Source organism: Schistocerca cancellata, chromosome 8, assembly GCF_023864275.1.
Source record: "Schistocerca cancellata isolate TAMUIC-IGC-003103 chromosome 8, iqSchCanc2.1, whole genome shotgun sequence".
NCBI lineage: Eukaryota > Metazoa > Arthropoda > Insecta > Orthoptera > Acrididae > Schistocerca > Schistocerca cancellata.
The window spans coordinates 444640586-444661819 of record NC_064633.1 but is presented as its reverse complement, the minus strand read 5'-3'; the positions used below and the strand labels follow the sequence as shown (position 1 = coordinate 444661819).

At 39.8% G+C, this 21234-nt stretch overlaps 1 protein-coding gene across 1 annotated transcript in view; it reads right to left on the bottom strand.

The window, feature by feature from the left end:
• The window catches only part of LOC126095621 (synaptotagmin-11), a 728232-nt gene that overhangs the window by 6771 nt on the left and 700227 nt on the right, over nt 1–21234 (bottom strand). Inside the window, exons 8-9 of the mRNA XM_049910387.1 lie at nt 15323–15446; nt 14230–14423 (exon numbers count right to left, since the gene is read on the bottom strand). Coding sequence (XP_049766344.1) covers nt 14230–14423; nt 15323–15446 — 318 coding nt within the window. The remainder of the gene's footprint in view (nt 1–14229; nt 14424–15322; nt 15447–21234) is intronic.

Sequence of the window (21234 nt, the reverse complement as noted above, 5' to 3'; positions counted from 1 at the left end):
AAGATTTCAGTTGTTTCTCAACACCACTGACACTAATACTTATTTCATTCATCTTTTCAGTGGTACAAGGATTAAATTTGAGCAATTTTCTGGGTTTTTCCTTTGTAAAGGAACATTTGAAAACTAAGTTAAGCATTTCAGCTTTTGCTTTGCTACCCTTAATTTCAGTTCCTGTCTCATTCACTAGGGACTGTACACTTACTTTTGTGCTACTAATAGCCTTTACATTTGACCAGAGTTTCTTTAGGTTCGTGAAAGATCACTTGACAATGTTCTGCTACAGTAGTCATTGAAGGCATCATCCATTGCTCTCTTGACAGCCAGATGCATTTCATTCAGCATCTCTCTATCTATAGCCCCATGCTTTGTTTTACACGTATTGTGCAGTAATTTATTTCTTTAGAAGTTTCTTACAGTGACTGTGTACTATGGAGGTTCCCTCCCATTGTGAACTGTTGTACTTGGTACATATCTATCCAGATAAAATAACCAAGGTGAGCATTAGGGGTAAATATAAATCAACTTTTAAAAGATAAACTGGAAGGGGTTGATACAATCCAGTATAGTGCTTCTGCCCAGAGTATTATGACATAGCTTAGCATTGCTATGTCAACTTTTTAATGCAGTAAGAGAAATTACAATAAAACTTTGTTCTCTGTGCTAAAACAAGACAAAGTTGCCAGAAAAAGAAAACAGAATTCTGGACCAAAATGACCAACATCTACAATACCATGTGCACCTGGTATGAAGAGCAATACTCTTCAGTTTCCTGTAAGAAATCAAACACAAGTTGCAGTGGAAAGATTTTCAGATATCTTACACCATATAGGTTACAAGGACAATGCTGGATGGCTTTTCAGATTCCATGACTACCACAATACATTTAACAGAAAAGTGAGTGAGGGAAGTTTAAGAGCAAACGTTGTAAGTGTTGAACCAGTTCATAAACAGTTAAACATTATCAGAAGAATGAAATTTGTCTCTGATTCAGTTCTACAATGCAGATGAAATTAATTTATTTTGGGAGTTTATCCTCAGCAGTGCACAGATGAGCAGGGAAAACAGTTCAGTTCTTGGACATAAAGTGAGTATGGAACAAAACCACTGCTCTTAAGTGTGTTAATACTGATGGTTCATACCATGTAAAATCACTCACAGATGAATGAGAGGTAACGCTTAGACCAATCAAAAATATTATGCAGCATATCCCAGTCACCAATAAAGCTCACAAAAAGGCAGGAGATTTGACAGTATTATTCTCTGATTGGTTCAAGAACTACTTCATCTCTGAAGTTTCGAAATTAAGAATCGAAAAGTTAAATTCAAATCTGGAGATGTAAAATCATTGTTGATTTTAGACAATGTCCCTACTCATTTCTCTGATATGTGTAGTTATTGTGGATGTGCTATGTGTAGTTATTGTGGATGTGCAAGTACTTAAACTGTCAAATGTAAGGGAACATTTGGACACACTTATCAAAGTCATTGGTATTAATCCAGATAAGCAGAAGAATTTTGTTACACTAAGAGAGATCCAACAATAAGTGAAAAAAGAACAGTGTACAAATGAGTCTCAACCATTATTAAGTTCCCTCTTTAAACCAATATCAACAGATATTGAACACGAAAATATTGCCGTGGCATCAATGTCAAGTGGTAGTGGTTCTTTGGCATTTCATTGTCAATCCAGATTACAGCAGCAAATAACTGGTATAGTAGGTGCCATTTTACAGTAAAATTAGGATATCAGTTTTCAGTACAGTGAAGACTTTCATTTTATGTGTGCAGTAGAGTATACAGGGTGTTGTGGTTGTAAGTGCAGATATTGTGATCATTGCTACCTTAATATGTACCCATTTCAGTGTGTTAGTTGTTCAGACATGTCACATAATTTACTACCTGATATTTTCTGTATGGTCACAACTGAACTGTTAAGTGGACTATGCCCATCAATATAGCAAACTGTTTTGTGTACACACTTCAGCACCTGACCTGCTACCCAGGGGAAAATAAGCGTTAATGGCTTGCTCTTGCCACATATACGTGAAAGTACTAACCAATCCAAAAATATACTACTCATAATAGCTACAGCTATTAGTCTACAAATGAAGTAAATATTGATGTATCAGTAATGTTGTTCAGTACATAGTCTTCAGCCACCATTAAAAATATCTGCACTTATACCCTTGTTCGTCCAGCCTGTTTAATATAACCTTTGAATGTGTATTATTACTTTTATCTGTTTAATCTCAGTCTTCATTATTACAGTATTATATTAACAGAATCTTCCGTTGGTTCTTAGTTGCTTTTGAATTAAATATACTGTACAGTATTTCACATAATATTATAGATCCTGTAGTTTTTATTTGACTACTGCGTACATTGTATGTTGTATTCCTAATTATAGCTTCAGATAGCTAGTTAAGAAAACATTTCTATTATTCAGGCTTGCAGTAATTCAGACTGGAACTCACCCTGATCAGTCCAAATTCCTGAGGTTTCACTGTACATAGAAAAGAGGAACTAATCACTGATGAACTCATACTTCAGTTGCCCACCCACAACTTCCTGCTGGTACAGCTTGATTTCTCTAGTACAAGAACTATCTGTTTTGTATTACAACAGTGAAGCTCCAGCTTTGCAAGTGTTTTATAACTGATAACATGACATTTTTGCTTCCTAAGTAATTTTTTTAAGGGTGACAGTCAAAGCTGCCTTGGAAATGTTCCAGAAAAATCCAGATATGATATTTTTGATTATTTAACTTGACCACAACCTAAATTTCCGAGGAATTATAAAAGTTAAACTTTGTGGTTGACAACAAGATATTGTCAGAAACAGGAATCTCAGTTCTAAAATAAACATATGGTACATGCGTCTTCGCAGTTTCATTAACTACATATTTCACTGTTTCAGGAAATATGCTTTAAGTAACAGTCCAATCATAAATGTAACTCAAGACAAGCTCTAACAAGTCAGCACAGAATTTTAATGTGCTGGCATGCTCCTCTTATTAATTGGAAAAGCAGTATTTTAATAATAGCATAATTTCTGGTTGGGTGACTGAAATTGATTCCAGATGTCAACTATCCTGTTTTCATTTCTGTCTGAATTTTTTTTATCTGTCACACTGGAAGCTTGAACAAGACGTTGTCAGAATAAACGTAAAAAAGTAAAGAGGGTGACACTCAACAAGCGAATGCATTCCTGGCCTGACTGTAGGCAGAGTGCAACCTTTCACTTGCCGTGGCACTTGGAGGGGGAGGATTATGAGCACATTGCTCAGGTCATCTTTTACCCTGGAAAAGATCCATGGTACTCAATCTGATAGCAGGTTGAGTGTATGTAGGGCCTGCCTGGAGGGACTGGAATGAGGAAAAATTCTGACTCTCATGTGGGATTCAAGCTAAACCACCAAGGCCACAATGAATGTATGTGTCTTCTCATCATCATCATCATCATCAGATGTTAACAAATGAAAAAGAACTCTGAATGTCTAAATATATGACATAGGAACATTATACAATGAGGTGACAAAAGTGGATAGCAATATGCACATATACAGATGATGGTAGTACTGCAGACATAAGGTATAAAAGGACAATGCATTGGTGGAGCTCTCATTTGTATTCAGATGACCCATGTGAAAAGGTTACTGACGCGATTGTGGCCATACAACAGGAATTAACAGAGTTTGAATGCAGAGTGCTAGTCGGAGCTAGATACATGGGACATTCCATTTCAGAAATCATTAGGGAATTCAGTATTCTGAGATCCACAGTGGCATTAGTGTGATGAGAATACCAAATTTCAGACATTACCTCTCACCATGGACAACATAGTTGCTGACAGCCTTGACTTAATGACTGAGAGCAGCAGCATTTGCTTAGGGTTATCACTACTAACAGACAAGCAACACTGAGTGAAATAACCACAGAAATCAATGTGGGATGTACGATGAATGTATCTATTAGGAAAGTACAGTGAAATTTGATGTTAATGAGCTGTGGCAGCAGAAGACCAGTGCAAATGCATTGCTAACAGTACGACATCACCTGCAGCACCTCTCCTAGTCTTGTAACTATATTGGTTGGACCTTAGATGACTGGAAAACCATGGCCTAGTCACATGAGTCCTGATTTCTGTCAGTAAGAACTGATGATAGGGTCTGCGTGTGATGCAGACCCCATGAATCTATGGACCCAAGTTGTCAACAAGGCACTGTGCAGGCTGGTGGTGGCTCCATAATAGTGTGGACTGTGTTTACGTGGAGTGGATTGGGTCCTCTGGTCCAACTGGCCCAGTCATTGACTGGAATTGGTTATGTTTGGCTACAAGGAAACCACTTGTAGCCATTTGTGGACTTCATGTTCCCAAACAGTAACAGAATTTTTATGGATGACAGTGTGCCATGTCACCAGTCCACAATTGTTTGCAATTGATTCGAAGAATATGCTGTATAATTTGAGCAAATGATTTTGCCACCTGGATTGTCAAATATGAATCCCATCAAACATTTATGGGACATAATCAAGAAGTCAGTTTATGTGCAAAATCCTTCACCAGCAACACTTTTGCAATTATGGGTGGCTATAGAGGCAAAATGGCTCAGTATATCTGCAGGAGCCTTCCAACGAATTGTTGAGTCCATGACAGGGTGCACATGCCAGTCATCCTTGCTACGGGCAGCAGTGGCATAGGTATATGACACTCTTATTATTCAGTGGAATACTATGTGAAAAAAGCTTCACACATGTTGGCCATTGCTTCAGTGTATCCATTTTCTATTTCTGATTAGTTCATTAATTATGGATTTAATGTCATTTCCAATAAAGTACAGGATCTATAAACAAGTGGTCACGATAACCAGTACTTGTAGGGACTGTTGCTGTGAGAATAAGTCAGAGCTGGACATCAGTAACTCTTGATTTGAACAATCACTGCTGTCAGACATAAAATTCCCCACATACAATGGTTCTTCAAATATTCATCAAAACTCTTTTAATCATCACACCAGGTTACTTAATAAAGGATTTCTCAATCTGTGACTTATGCCCAGTTATAGCTCTGTGCTCATTTGATCCCAAATTAAATAATGCAGCGTGGCATTCATAGTGCTGTTTGGTTTAAATTTGATAACTCATACTTAACTTTGTCTTATGCATATAGAGCCACATTCTTCTGTTTTACTAGTAATCCTGCAATAAGATAATGCCTCTAACCTTGAAGTGTAACTTCTCTATTTCTGTTACCCCATCTGATGTGAGCACAAAACATACGAGGGTAATCCCTAAAGTAAGGTCTCTTATTTTTGTATAAGTACATAGACTTGTTTATTTCTACAATGGTTTACATCAGTTTACAGCTTGAACATTTAGCTTGAACATTTAGCTATCTTTTGACATAATCTCCATTTCTGTCGATGCAATTTTTGTAGACACTGTGGCAGTTTTTGTTTGCCCATGTAATACCAGCTCACTGCCATGCCGTTTCTGGACTCAATTGTCACGGGTGACAAAACCTGGGCATACCACTTTACACCTGAGACCAAGTAACAATCATGCCAGTGGCGGCACCCTTCTTCACCAAAGCCGCCGAAATTCAAACTAACACAGTCTGCTGGTAAAGTTATGACAACCATGTTTTGGAATCGGAAAGAGATTGGTCAACTTTATGCCCACTGGGACCACAATTAATGCTCACAGGTACTGTGATACTCTGAAAAAACTCAAATGGGCAATTCAGAACTGGAGAAGAGGAATGTTGAGCAAGGGTGTACACATTTTCCATGAAAACACTCACCCACACATCGCTCGGCAAACCATTGCTCTCCTGCAACAGTTTCAGTGGAACATAATCACCCACCCATCCTATTGTCCTGACTTGGCTCCCAGTGACTATCACCTGTTCCCTAAGTTAAAAGAACATTTGGCTGGAAAGTGATTCAGCTCCGACCACGAGGTGAAAGAAGAGCTTCATATCTTTCTGAACAGCATGGCGGCGTGCTGGTAAGACATGGGCATACAAAAACTGCCACAGGATCTACAGAAATGCATTGACAGAAATGGTGATTATGTCAACAAATAGCTAAATGTTCAAGCTGTAAACTGATGTAAACCATTGTAGAAATAAACAGGTCTATGTACTTATAAAAAAATAGGAGACCTTACTTTTGGGGTTACACCTCGTATAAAAGTACCACTTGTTTTCATTACATTAGTTGTATTCAATGGACATTACAGAAAGGGGTCTTCAAGCTATGGAAATAAGACATATGTGCAATTATTAAAATGCAATACAATACAGTGACTGAAAATGATGAAATATTACTACAGGGTGACCCAAAAGTGTGTTAACATTTGAAAATACAATACTTGATGGAATAATGCAGGAGGAGGGATTAAAACTGATGCACTTGCTTGAAATGACATGTTGCTTTTATTGAAATCACATAAAGTCCACAAAATGATCAATAGATAGCGCTTCATATGATACAAAAGCAATAATTAGCATAACAACTGATTTTTTTCAAAGATGATGATCTTTATAACAAATGCTCAACATGTCAGCCATCATTCATCAACAATTCCTGTAGTGAGGGACAATGTTGTGATCAACACTGTACAGTGTATCTACAGGTATGATGAGAAAGTGTTGTCAGATGTTGTCTTTTGGCATCCCTAATGAGGGTCTAAAACTGCAGTAGACTTGCAACTTTAGCTAACCCCACAACCAATAATCAGACGATTGAGGTCTGGGGACTTTGGAGAACAAGCAAGACAGAAGTGGTGGTACAGGATCCTCACCAAACAATGTTCACATATACAGCAATATGGTATGGAGTGCCATCCTGCATAGAAGTCATACCTTTCAGCATGTGTTTATCAGCCAGGCTAGGGATGATGCAATTCAGTAACATACTGGCATGCCTCACAACCGTCACTCTGGCACTTTGAAAAGCAGCGTCCCATATTTCCTCAAACAAAAAGAGTCCAATCATGACTGATGTAATAAATCTACAACATACTGTGACTTTCTTGTCATGCAATGGGGTTTCCACAACAGTTCTAGGATCTTCAGTAGCTCAAATTCTGCAGTTGTGTGTGTCAACAGATCCTTGGAGTGTGAAATGAGCTTTGTCGGTCCTCAAAACATTAGATAGCTGGTCATCATCTTCCACCATTTTTTGAAGTGCCCACACTGCTAATGCTTTCCACATCGAAATATCAGTAGGTAACAGTTGATGATGATGCTGAATTTTGTATGGATAACATTGGAGTGTATGCCTTAATACTCTCCAAACAGTAGTGAAGTGGGACTCCATGAGCACTGACTTCACCATGTGGAGATGAACCTGCTAAGTCTCCATTTCTTCCTGAACTGTTTGAGCAGCAGTAGCACTTGTGACTGGTCACCCACTACAGGGTCAATTATCTAAACAACTCATGGCTTCAAACTTCATGACCAGTTTCTTCACAGTGGCACTTGCCAAAGAACCTTACCTGTTGAATACCTTTTATTATTATGATAGGATCATAAAGTTGCAGTAGCAGATTCTCCATTCTGATAATAAAGCCTCACTAATAGTGCCTTTTCTTGTAAAGTCAACATGCTGCAATTGCTGGTGCATCTGACTCCCTAACTCACTACAGCTCATTTTATACACGATTCTTGTGCTATATCATATGTTACTGTCCACCACCCTCTGTTGGCCGGTTTTTACACTCGTTCTTGGTTTCAATAAAACCCCAAGTCATTTCAGGCATGTGAATTGTCCAAAACTTTGTAATCCTACCCATTTGCAGATTAAAACTATGCAAAATACTGTTGTTGAAGCTACTATCCTCACAGACCCAGCTACAGAAGAGATCTCTTGTATCCTGTATACCAATGAGCACTACCAATTTATTCATTTATTTTAAGCAACTTCAGATCCCAATCGAGGTTTTGTTGGCAGTAACAATAAACAAGACTCAAGGCCAGCATGAGCAGGGAAGAGATAGACAGAGAGGGGGCAAGAGGAAATGGACAGAGAGTAGGGGAAGGAAATGATGGACAGAGAAAAGGTGCAAGGGGAGGTGAAGAGAGATGGGGTCTACATTGCCAACTACACACATACTCGTAAGCCACTGTACTGAGCATGGTAGAGGGTACACTTTACCACTATTAGTAATTTCCTTTCCTGTTCAAAAGCAGAATGGACAGAATGGAGGGAAGGAGATGGATAAAGAAAGTGGAGAGGAGGAGATGGACGAAGAAAGGGGAGAGTAGGGGATGGACAGAGAAAGGGGTGGAGAAGGAGATTAGGACATATATCCAGTTCTTGTACATATTTAGCTATTTCTGTACTTATTTAGCAATTGACTTACCTACAGAATCACCAAGGATGAACATAAGGAGCAATTGTAACAAAAACTTCACAATTTTCTCTGTATAACTACAAAGTCCAAAAATATTATGACAATAAACACAGATGATGTACAGTAGTGAAATTCCTTCACCAATCAGTAATAGCCCTGTATAATGATTTAACGTTTTTTATAGTGCTGATCCTGTTTAAGCTGCAGTATTTCACATCTTTTAGAATTTGTTCAAATATAGTTATTGTTATTCTTCATCCTCATCTTTCAGATTGATATAGCTAAAATTGCTCAATGAAAACATTAAAGGAGTGAATCAGTAGTGCTCTGGTTACATTGCATACTTTGGAAATTAGGAGCATAGGCAGCCTCTTATCAAAAACATTCTGAAGTGAACCATTCATGTGCTGTGCAACTGACTAGGAGAGTCCACACTCTTTGCTCCACAAGTTTTGATGACCTTTAACATAATAATTCTATCCACTCAAAAGTAACTTCTCTGGAGCAGTTTTGAAAACATGGATGTCAAAGGTCACGACATAAGGTCCATTTTGGATCAGGTAGCATCATTCAAACACTCAAAAGTAAGGAAAATTTAATTTTTGCATATTTGGCCAGTAACATAATTGTTGCCTAGAAAATGAATTCTTAGCTATTTCAACCTGATATTAAAATACTTGAGGATGAAAAGAATTGCCAACTGGAGCAGTGACCAAGTAACGTAAGGCCTGCAGTCAGATCACAGCCAGCATTAATGTTTGTGGATTCTGACTGTACTTTCTGCAACATTTTTCCTCTTTGGCAAGAGAATGAAAGTTGTCAAATATCTGTACAATGTGAGGCAAACTTGATGCACCACCTCATTGCATGAAGAACAAGAATGTGTGGTTTATGCTTACTTATTGTGGATAAAATGTTTAATATTCTGACACATGCAAGTAATTTGTAAGTGTGGAATGTGATAAAATAGTATCAAAACAACAGGGCCACAAAATGCTAGCCCACTGACAGGAGAAGAGACTGAGCAAATATCTGTCAAAACGTGCCAAAAAAACAGCAACAATGTAGTATTGTTAATGTGTCTATCTATGCACTTGAGGTCCACCAGTTAGTGCTCTGCTGTTGCAGCAATTAGATAACTTGCTCATGAAGCTTCCTTCCCTACAGCCTAGGTCTTCGTGGCAAACGAATCTGCTCCAGTCCGGAATCCCTGAACCATTACACCAACAACCTGAAAACAGCTTTCGCATCCCGCAACTACTCTCCCAACCTGTTACAGAAGCAAATTACCAGAGCCACTTCCTCATCCCCTCAAACCCAGAACCTCCCACAGAAGAACCCCAAAAGTGCCCCACTTGTGACAGGATACTTTCTGGGACTGGATCAGACTCTGAATGTGGCTCTCCAGGAGGGATACGACTTCCTCAAGTCCTGCCCTAAAATGAGATCCATCCTTCATGAAATCCTCCCCACTCCACCAAGAGTGTCTTTCCGCCGTCCACCTAACCTTCGTAACCTCTTGGTTCATCCCTATGAAATCCCCAAACCACCGTCCCTACCCTCTGGCTCCTATCCTTGTAACTGCCCCCGGTGTAAAACCTGTCCCGTGCACCCTCCCACCACCACCTACTCCAGTCCTGTAACCAAGAAGGTGTACATGATCAAAGGCAGAGCCATGTATGAAAGCACCCACTTGATTTACCAACTGACCTGCCTACACTGTGAAGCTTTCTATGTGGGAATGACCAGCAACAAACTGTCCATTCGCATGAATGGACACAGGCAGACAGTGGTTCTTGGTAATGAGGATCACCCTGTGGCTAAACATGCCTTGGTGCACGGCCGGCACATTTTGGCACAGTGTTACACCGTCCGGGTTATCTGGATACTTCCCACTAACACCAACCTGTCAAAACTCCGGAGATGGGAACTTGCCCTTCAGTATATCCTCTCTTCCCGTTACCCACCAGGCCCCAACCTCCGCTAATTTCAAGTTGCTGCCACTCATACCTCACCTATCATTCAGCAACATCTTTGCCTCTGTACTTCCGCCTCGACTGACATCTCTGCCCAAACTCTTTGCCTTTACAAATGGCTGCTTGTGTCTGTATATGTGCGGATGGATATGTGTGTGTGTGGGGGGGGGGGGGGGGGGGGGGGGGGCGCGCGCGCGCTAGTGTATCCCCCCCCCCTCCCAAGGTAAGTCTTTCTGCTCCCGGGATTGGAATGACTCCTTACCCTCTCCCTTAAAACCCACATCCTTATCCTTTTGTCTTTCCCTCTCCTTCCCTCTTTCCTGATGAAGCAACCGTTGGTTGCGAAAGCTTGAATTTTGTGTGTATGATTGTGTTTGTTTGTGTGTCTATCGACATGCCAGCGCTTTCGTTTGGTAAGTTACATCATCTTTGTTTTTAGATATAACAATAAAAACAAATGGATATGGCTTTTGTTCCTGACAAATGCTGTCAAACTGTTAGAGCAGTAGTGTAGCTGTATGCTGACATGTATCCTCGTTGTGTCAAGCCCTCACTATGTATCTTTGCAAGTGTTATGAAAACATTTCAAGACACTTAGAGAGTGAAGAATAAAATCCACCATTGAAAGAGAACAGTAAATGGTGAGATTAATACTACTAACATTTAAGCAATGATAACACACAATCCACGTGCCGCTGCAAAGCAGCTTAAATACAGGAGTGGGATGAGAAAAATGAGAGTTGTGAGTGGTACATTGTAAAGCATTTCATTCTTTGCACATTTTGCTCCTCCAGCAGCTTCATGGAAATGCCTTTCAGAGTTGGCTGCAGTTCCCTAAATAGTGACTATGAAAACTGCAAAGTGATGTGGGATTTCTATGCAATATTTTGTTTGCAGAAGAAGCATCATTCACAAACTATGGTCAAATTGGTCTTCTTATGAGGTTGGTTTGAAAAGTTCTCAGAACGGAATAGAAAAAAAGTACTTACATTACTGAAACTTTTTTTATTTTTCAATGTAGTCTCCTTGTAGATTAATGCACTTGATCCATCGATGTTCCAGTGCCCTGATCCCAACTCGAAAATAAGTTTCCTCCAGGCCTGCAAAATAGTTGTCAACCCTGGCCATCAGTTCTTCGTTTGAACTGAATCTTCATCCACAAAGAAAAATTTTCACCTTTGGGAAGAGGTGGAAGTCTGACAGAGCCATATCAGGTGAATAAGGCATGTGTGGTGGCAACAGTTCATACTTTAGTCTGTGTAATTTTGCCAAGATGACGGCATGCATTTTTGATCCAGCAACAAGAGTCACAGCACGCATCTTGCAGATAATTTTTTCATTTCCAGTTCTTCAGTTAAAATGTGACATACCCTTTGAGATGACATCTGCCAAGCGTGAGAAATTTCACACACTTTCAATTGGTGATCCTCCATGACCATTTTGTGCACTTTTGCAATGATTTCTGGAGTAGGGACAAATCTTGGCTGACTACTGCGCAGATCATCGTCTTAGGTCTCCCGACCAAATTTCAATTCATTTGTCCACTTGGTAATAGTTGAATATGAAGGAGCAGAGTCTCCCAGTGTATTCTGGAAATCAGCATGAATGTCCTTTGCTTTCATACCTCTCTTTACGAAGTATTTAATCACTGCTTGAATCTCAATTTTTTCCATCTTCGCAAATCACTACGTGGGAACAACAACAGAGCACCACATCACTGCCACAGTTCTCTGCCAAGAGCACTGACATGGCATGTGTTTACAGGCAACAGTCCAATGAACATCATGTGAAAAACTCATTCCGCTAGGACTGACCTCTTGTGGTGATTCCGAGAACTTTTCAAACCACCCTCATTGCATGGCTTGCTGGCCAACTGAAAATCCACACTGGCTGAGAGAATCAGATGAGTAATGGCCTTGGTCTGTCAGCATGGAGGGTTTTCAAGAAACACATCATTGATACCTGTCCTATTGATGGGATTCTGGGACTCTAAATAGCCACAAGTATCTACAGTTGATAACAAATATGCTGCCATAGCTATTGGAAGACATCCCACTGAACATAAGACAGTCCATATTATACCAACACATGACGTATGTCCTGTCCTTTCCACACAAATAATCACATACTTACTTATCAGAATATTTAGAGAGTGTTGGATCAGTTGTTCAGGAAACACAAAATGGCCAGCACACTCACCAGATTTAATGCCTCCAAACTTAAGTCTATGGGAAAAATTGAGGCAAAGTTCTACAAGAAAACATTGATAACCCCTGAAGAGATGAAATCCCATGTAGCATGGGCCTGTGCAGTGATAAGTCCAGATGAAATTCAGTGTGCAGTAATGTCTGTTCACAATTGCTTTGTAGCACATATTAGTGGCCAAGATCAAAATTTTGGGTACTTGATATGACGTCCACAAACCTGAAGCATACCTGAGTTATGTGTTCATTTACATATGGTATGATAGGGCAGATGTTTGTGAGGCGTTTTTTCCTGGTGATAAATAATGGCTTGCAGCACTGTAATCATGTTACTATTTGATCTTGTTGTGCATATTATGTCATTGTTGTCCTAGCTGAAGACTCTTTTGAATGCCACAGGAAAATAAATAATTAAAAAAAAGACTATGTTGGCAACATAATTCGACAGCTAGAAATTTTCAGAATTACATGAGTATATCAAAAAAATTTGCCACACTGTCCTTTAAAAATTTTCCAAATTGTAACTCAATGTATTTACTCATTTTTCATATATTTGTGTTGTCCTGCCTTACCTGTGTCATATTGTATATTGTTTTTAATTTATTGTGAAACAAGGAAAAAATTTGGATGGTGTATATGCCTATGAGCTTTAATAGCCCATACTTGGGTTTAAATAACAGTTGAGATTGCAGTAACATCTGTTTATTATGACCAGTTTTGGCTTCATGTTAAAGCCGTCCTCAGAATTTTTGGGTCCTCTATGGCTGGTGCTGGCAGCTCCTTGATTTTTCACATGACACCACAATCATACACTGTATCACATCAAAAACTGAGGAGTGCCAGTACCAGCCACAGGGGACCCAAAAATTCGAGGATGGCTTTAACATAAGCCAAAACTGGTCATAGTAAACAAATGTTATTGCAGTCTCGACTGTTATTCAAACCATAGTATGGCGTCAGATTGCTACACTCCACAGGCAGTGTTACCTAAATTTATGTTTAGTAGCCTGTGTTTGACCTTGAATGTAGATGGTACATTTATTTGTAAATTGTCTTTCTTTTTTTTTACAACTTCATAATGAAGTGCTGTACTTGGTGAAAGACATAAACATCACACTGTTCTTGGCAGGGGGTGTGTGTGTGCTTCAGTGGAATTGCTTTCACCATGCAAACTGGCTGGATTTGGTCATTCATAAACATCAAATTCCAGATCTTGAACTTACAACATACATGTCTGTTATATAAGATACCAGTATCTAAATTCTGTGACAGCTTTCATTATCTTGCCAAAGAGTACAGAATACCAGAAAAAAGAATGATCTGAAAACATAAGCACACACAAGTTGACTATGATTTTAACAGAGACTTTATACCACTTGCCCACTGCTCCAGCGGCTTGATTTCTGAAAACCAGCAGCTCCATTTCCATAACTGTGGGGAAAAACCAATTGCTGCTGCATTGTTAAAGACTACTCGCAACCCATATCACAACATTCTACACTGAAAACCTCAAAACGCTCATCCTAGAAAGAATTTTGTTCATAATGTCAAACAACAAAATTGACAACAGATAAGTCATTACTGCACTGTTGTACAGTTTTTATACTAATAAAGCAGCCTGGATGATTCAGGATTGATGAAGATGCTTCGAAGACATATGCATGTTTTTGTGTAGTGGCAGTTACTCACCTCATTCTTTGTTACTCTATCCCAATCAAGTAACAAGAATTCTAAGCTAATGTTATCCAACCCTTCTGCTCCTGCTGGAATGTCAAATACAAATGATTCGTTGAATACTGGGTTGAGGGTCCTTTTCTTCACGTGTGTCTTCTTCTTAGCTATCCTCTGGTTGTTGTACAGTAGGTACATCTTTACATAGGGATCTGAAAAGTGAAAAAGAAGCATTACTTAATATGGCCATTACACTATTGTAATTTATTTTTAACTTTGCGTTTTAACTTGAGACACAGAAATGGAATAGACTGTTTTCTTGTGTAAAATTCAACCACTTATCATGTAATAGAGACTATAATATGTAGATGATAAATTTAATCCTCAAATCTTCTCAGGGCATCAGCTGATTAATAATCATATTACTCAACTGACTTCCAGAGAAGTAATCATCAGTGTAATGTAACTCTTTGCCACCAGGCACCCAGGAAAAGAGGGCTCCAATTAGGCTACACCTGCACTGAGACTTTCCCAAAAGTCAGACAGGTATAATTTAACTAAAGTGTTTGCTTCACTCTGAAAAGTTTGCTGTTTAAAGCTGACAGACAGTAAGAGAGACACAGCTGAGTCCCAACACCTGGTAACATTTAGACAAAGCACAGGCATTTCTTTTATAAGTGAATGAATTTCTTAATACTATACAGTCTATCACATATGTAAAAAAGTAAAGACATATATACAGTACTGCTCCATTTATTCAATAATAGTATATTCTGGTAATGTATAACAGTAACAAATGTTTCACTTCGCAATTTATGAATTAAATGTGAAATTATGGCATGCTACATAATAGTACACATCAATTTTTTCAAACCTATGAACCCATGAAATAGAATGTGCATATGTAAACAAATAATGTACAGCCTCAGGTTTATGATTAATGATATATATGGTATGTTTATGGTCCAGTGGACCAGTGATGATGATGATTATGATAGTAATTATAGTAGTAATACATTTAGTTTAAAACTGGTACAAAACTGTGGATGTGCATGCACATATTTGTGTGTGGTTATCAGAAAAGATATCTCTGAATGTCCAACTATATTACCTGCTAGTCCAGTAACATCCATCTTTGGTAAGTTTCGTGCCTTGAGTACTACAACAGTTAGCCTGTTAGCTGCTGGCTGCCAGCACAGGGAGACAAGTATTTCACCTCGACCTTGAGCACGTATCTGAAATACACATTGTGAAGTTAATAATGAAAAGCCAATTGCATTTCTATGAAAGATAATTTAGAGTAATATAAAATGCAATTGGTAGTCAGGTGGACATACAACTATTAATTACTTATGGTTGGAATAGCAACAATATATGGAAAAAGATAGGTTACTACTCATCATAAAACTGACACATTAAGTTGCAGACCAACACAAGGAAAAGACTGTTACACATATAGTTTTTGGCTAAAGCCTTCTTCAGAAAAGGAAAAACACACACACACATTCATTCATTCACACAAATGAGCACACCTCCCACCCACATGACTGCCATCTCCAGCAGCTTGGACCAGAAGGCAACTGTCACATTGAATGGAAGCAGCAATCTGAAGGAGGAGTGGAAGTGGAAGGGTTAGCAGTCTATGTGGGAGGGGAGAGTGCTGTTTGGTGGAGTGTGCAGGAACTAGAAGGAGCCATGTCAAGACTGCTACCAGGTGCAGTGTTGGGAAGCTATGGGGCAGGGACAGGGGGAGGATGGGGAGCAGAAAAGGAGTGGAGAAGTGAATGGGAAAGATGGGTGGTAGCATTGGCAGAGGGCGACACAAAAAGAGGGTAAGGGACATAAATAGAGAGGAGGTGATAGGTCAGAGGGGCTGGAAAATGTTCAGTGGAGGGTGTAGAGACAGTAGGTTAACCTAGGTAACCTACTATACCTAAGCTAATCTACTGTCCCCACACTCTCCACTCGACAGTTCCTGCTGCCTCTTTCATATCACTTCCTCCTTATTTATATCCCCTCACCCTCTTTGTGTGCTGCCCTCTGCCAATGTACCCATCGATCTTTCCCTTTCACTGCTCCTCTTCTGTTCCCCATCCCCCCCCTCACTCCACCCATTTCCATGCTCCACAGCCTCCTGATGCTGTACCTGGTGGCAGTCTTGTCATGCTTCCTTCTAGTTGCTGCACGTTCCAGCAGACAGCACTCTTCTTTCCTCCCACCCATATCTTGCTATCCCTTACCCTTCCTCACTACCTCCAGACTCCTGCTTTTGTTCCACATGACAGCTGCATTCCAGTACAAGCTGCCAGAAATGGTGGTCATGTGCACATAAGATGTGCTTCTTCTGTGAATGGATGTGTGTGTGTGTGTGTGTGTGTGTGTGTGTGTGTTTCCATTTCTGAAGAATTCTTTGGCCATATGCTCAATATGTAATTATGGTGATTAGCAATCTATCTTTTCCCTTATGTTGTTATTAACTACTTCTGTCAGTTGTAGTCAACAGTTCATGAATGTACGAGGGTGGTTTGAAAAGTTCTCAGAATCACCACTAGAGGTCAGTGCTAGTGCAACAAGTTGTCCATGTGATATTCATTGGACTATTGCATGTAAACACAGGCCACGTCAGTCCTCGTAGAAGAGAAGCTGTTGTTGTTCCTGCGTAGTGATTTGTGAAGATGGAAAAAAATTGAGTTTCGAGCAATGATTAAGTACTTCACACAGAGAGGTATGAAAGCAAAGGACATTCATGCTGATTTCCAGAATATACTGGGGGGCTCTGCTCCTTCATATTCAACTGTTGCCAAGTGGACAAATGAATTTAAATCTGGTCAGGAGAGCTTAGATGATGATCCACACAGAGGTTGGCCAAGATGTATCCCTACTCCAGAAATCATTACGAAAGTGCACAAAATGGTCATGGAGGATCACCAATTGAAAGTATGTGAAATTTATCACACTTGCTAGATGTCATCTGAAAGGGTATATCACATTTTAACTGAAGAATTAGAAATAAAAAAATTATCTGCAAGATGAGTGCCGCAACTCTTGATGCTGGATCAAAAATGTGCGGTTGCCATGGCAAAATTACATGAACTAAGGTTTGAATTGTTGCCACACATGCCTTATTCACCTGATAAGTCTCTGTCAGACTTCCATCTCTTCCCAAAACTGAAAATTTTTCTTGGTGGATAAAGATTCACTTCAAATGAAGAATTGATAGCGGCAGTTGACAACTATATTGCAGGCCTGGAGGAAACTTATTTTCGAGATGGGATCAAGGCACCGGAATGTCATTGGGCCAAGTGCATTAATCTACAAAAAGATTGCATTGAAAAAGTTTCAGTGATGAAAGTACTTTTTTTCTTTTCCATTCTGAGACCTTTTCAAACCACCATTGTAATTACCTATGTACATGCATGTCTGAATTTCTGTTTTCCCTGTATGATAGTCTTCACTAACAGCTAAAATATGTTGTGAATTTCAGTAATGATGGGTTTATGCATCTTTTTAAATGTATCTGTTAGTAATTAGTGGAATTTTGACTCCTGGAAGTAGCTTCTGGTCAGTCTTTTTTTTATTTTTCAGTTGCAGAAGAACAAGAAGATTGGCTTATGTGATATTTCTATCACATTTAGACTTTTTTTGCCCCTCTACTTGAAAAAATACGTTTATAGATTGACAACTTGTATGTTTTGTTTGAGGGCACTATGAATAACATAATTTGCTAAAGTTAGTAACAATAATGATATGAGTTTAACACCGCTGGACCCAACTCATCACACGCCACACAGCCATACACTCATAGATATAATAGCAACAAAGCGACCAGATAAAATAATTCGCGCCAATCAGACATCCGCTCCAGGACTCTCTGCTCACGACGTGATATTCTTAAATTACTCAGTGCATACTACCAAAGAAAAATCTCACCTGGTAACCTACAGAAACCTAAAAAATGTTAACCATGACGCTCTTCAAAAGGATTGCTCAGACATCCCTTGGCATGATATAAGCAATGAACCGACTTTAGACGGAAAAATTCGGGAATTATGTCGCAAAATTATTACACTGTATGATAAACATGCTCCCCAATGCACTGTCAAGGTAAAGAGAGCTCCCGCTCCGTGGCTCACCACTGCATTACGCCAGTTAATGAATAAACGTGATGCTGCACATAGGGCCTTCAAGCGTAACCCAACTCCCGAGGCGTACGAAGCTTATAGGAAACTCCGAAATAGAACCAAGCAAAGCATGAGGAATGCCAAAATCAGACATGCCCGCTCTGTCGTATGCGGTATAACAAAACCTGCTGCACTGTGGAAAAACTGCGCAGTTTCGGTATAGGGAAGCGAAGATCTGACGCTGTTTATCAAGCGTCTGCAGAAGAATTCAATGATTTCTTCTCAACAGCTATAAACTGCCACGCAGCGACAAATTACCAGCCCCAAGATATCAATCTCTCGAGAGACAAGTTTTTCCTAAAACATGTAACTACTGGCACAGTACACAAGGCAATTATGAGAATCTCTTCCGAGGCAGTAGGAAATGATGGAGTGAGCATTGGCATGATTAAGAACGTCGTAGACACTATTACTCCAGTTATCACAGACATCTTCAACCTGTCTCTTGTCAGTAGCACATATCCTACTGAGTGGAAGCAAAGTTTAATTCAACCTATACCCAAGACTGACAACCCTAAGTCGCCAGGTGACTACAGGCCGATCAGCATACTACCTGCAATATCTAAAGCCCTAGAATACATCGTCCATGAACAGCTGACGGATTACCTCAAAACTCATAACATCCACAACAAATATCAGTCAGGCTTTCGAAAGCACCATAGTACAGCAACTGCATTAATCAAAGTAACTGATGATATTAAACATGCTATGGACAGACGTGAAGCTACCATCCTAACACTGCTTGACTTTAGCAAGGCTTTTGATACAGTTGACTTTGATATATTACTAATTAAAATGAAACAGTTGAATTTCTCAAACAGCGCTATACACTGGTTCGACAGCTACCTCAAAAACAGAAGTCAACAAGTCATTTGTGGGTCGGAAAAGTCATCATGGAAAAACGTGCGCTCTGGAGTTCCCCAAGGCTCCGTCCTTGGTCCATTATTCTTCTCACTGTACATTAATGATATTTTTTCAGTGATTCACTCCTGCAACTACCATCTATATGCCGACGACATCCAACTGTACATAAGTGCAAGCCCCAAGAACATTGCTGACGCAGTAGCGAGTATGAACGCAGATCTTTGCTCTGTTTCTCGATGGGCACAGAACCTAGGTCTGAAACTAAACCCCAAGAAATCCCAGGTCATACTTATATCTCATCCAAAGTTAATCAGTCGGTACTTTCGCGAAACAGTCCCTCAAATACTCCTCAATGGTACCCAACTACCATACCAAAAAACAGTAAAAGACCTTGGAATAATCTTGGATGAACACCTAAACTGGGAAGAACAAACAGTCACAGCTTGCCGGAAATCGCTCTCCTCCCTACATGCAATTCAAAAATTTAGAAAAATATTTCCAACCCATGTTAAACAAAAATTAGTCCAAACACTAGTCTTGCCTAATCTTTACTACTGTGATGTAGTTCAACACGGCACAAATAGTGAAAATTCGAGATGCCTCGAGCTAGTGATGAATGCTTGCGTTAGATACGTATGCAATATACGGTTGTATGATCATATCAGTCCTTCATACTCCCAACTAGGTTGGATACTAGAGATGGGGGATCCGCTCTTGAACTAATTCATAGAGTTCAATCTTTCAAAGGAGTGAACAATCAGTGATTCAGAAAAAAAGAACGGTAGCTCCAAACGTTTCCCACGGCAGAGAGAGAGAGAGAGAGAGAGAGAGAGAGAGAGAGAGAGAGAGAGACGGAGCATATCAGCAGCGCCTCTGCTGGTCACAGCACAGTGCACGCCACACAACACAGCCAGCGCCGGCCTCTGCCCTGCTTCTACCTTGGCTGCCTGCATTGTGCAGTGCCCCATTGGATTTTGTGTTCCACATATGCCGTGGCGTCTCTGTGCGTCGTCTGCCGCGGCGTGTCTGGCGCAGCGTAACTTCGCATCGCACTCTGTCGGCGATCGTTTCAGTCGCACGTCCTGCCCTCTGGGCAGTTGATGCGAGCAACAGGACAGAGAGCCACCTAGCGGATAACATAGGAACTACTTGCAAAAACCCGCTCGCAAGGGAACGAACTATTTGTCTCGGAGCGGGTGAGTTCACCGCTACCCCCTCCCTCGGAACTTGCCCGCTCAACGCTCGCCCCACCGTCTCGACTCTAGCCAGAGCGTCGAGCAAAGCGTGAGTCGTGGTCTCTGCGGTCTCAGCTCATGCAGTAATACAGCTCGCGGCTCGACCTGCTCGTCTCAGCGCCTCTGCATCAGAGTTCGTCCCCACTGGATATTGTTCTTCGTAGTAATGCCGCTATGTATATTACATTATTATGTTATGTATACATCAATTGTTTTTATTTTATTTTTATTTGTTTAAACTGATTAGATTAGGTTCCTGATAATTCCTCTTACTATAGGATTTTTATTATAGACACTCGAATTTACGCTTTAATTACGAGCGAACCGATAAACGTATCGCAAAATGTGATACACCAATATTTTCCTTGTTTTATTCTGCGTAAGGCTATATGCAGCACTTTCGTTTTACAGTCAAATTTATATTTTTTTTTTCTTATTCTGGTACGGATTTTGCGATTTTAGGCGTCTTCGAAAGGAAACGTTCACTTTAAAAATATATGGCTTGCGATGTATTTGTATGAGGTTAATGAAATTTTAATACGTTATAGCCAAATATATTGTTAATGTAAATCTCAAGTTACAACATTTTCCGATCACCCAAAAAACCACGATAGTGCAAAATAAATCAATAATCAAAAACTTTGTCATATCGTGGAAATTTCAATAAACAATACAAAATTCTTACTCATTGTCTGTGTTACTTCAAAATAGGATCAAATAAGATCAAAATACAGGTATAGTAC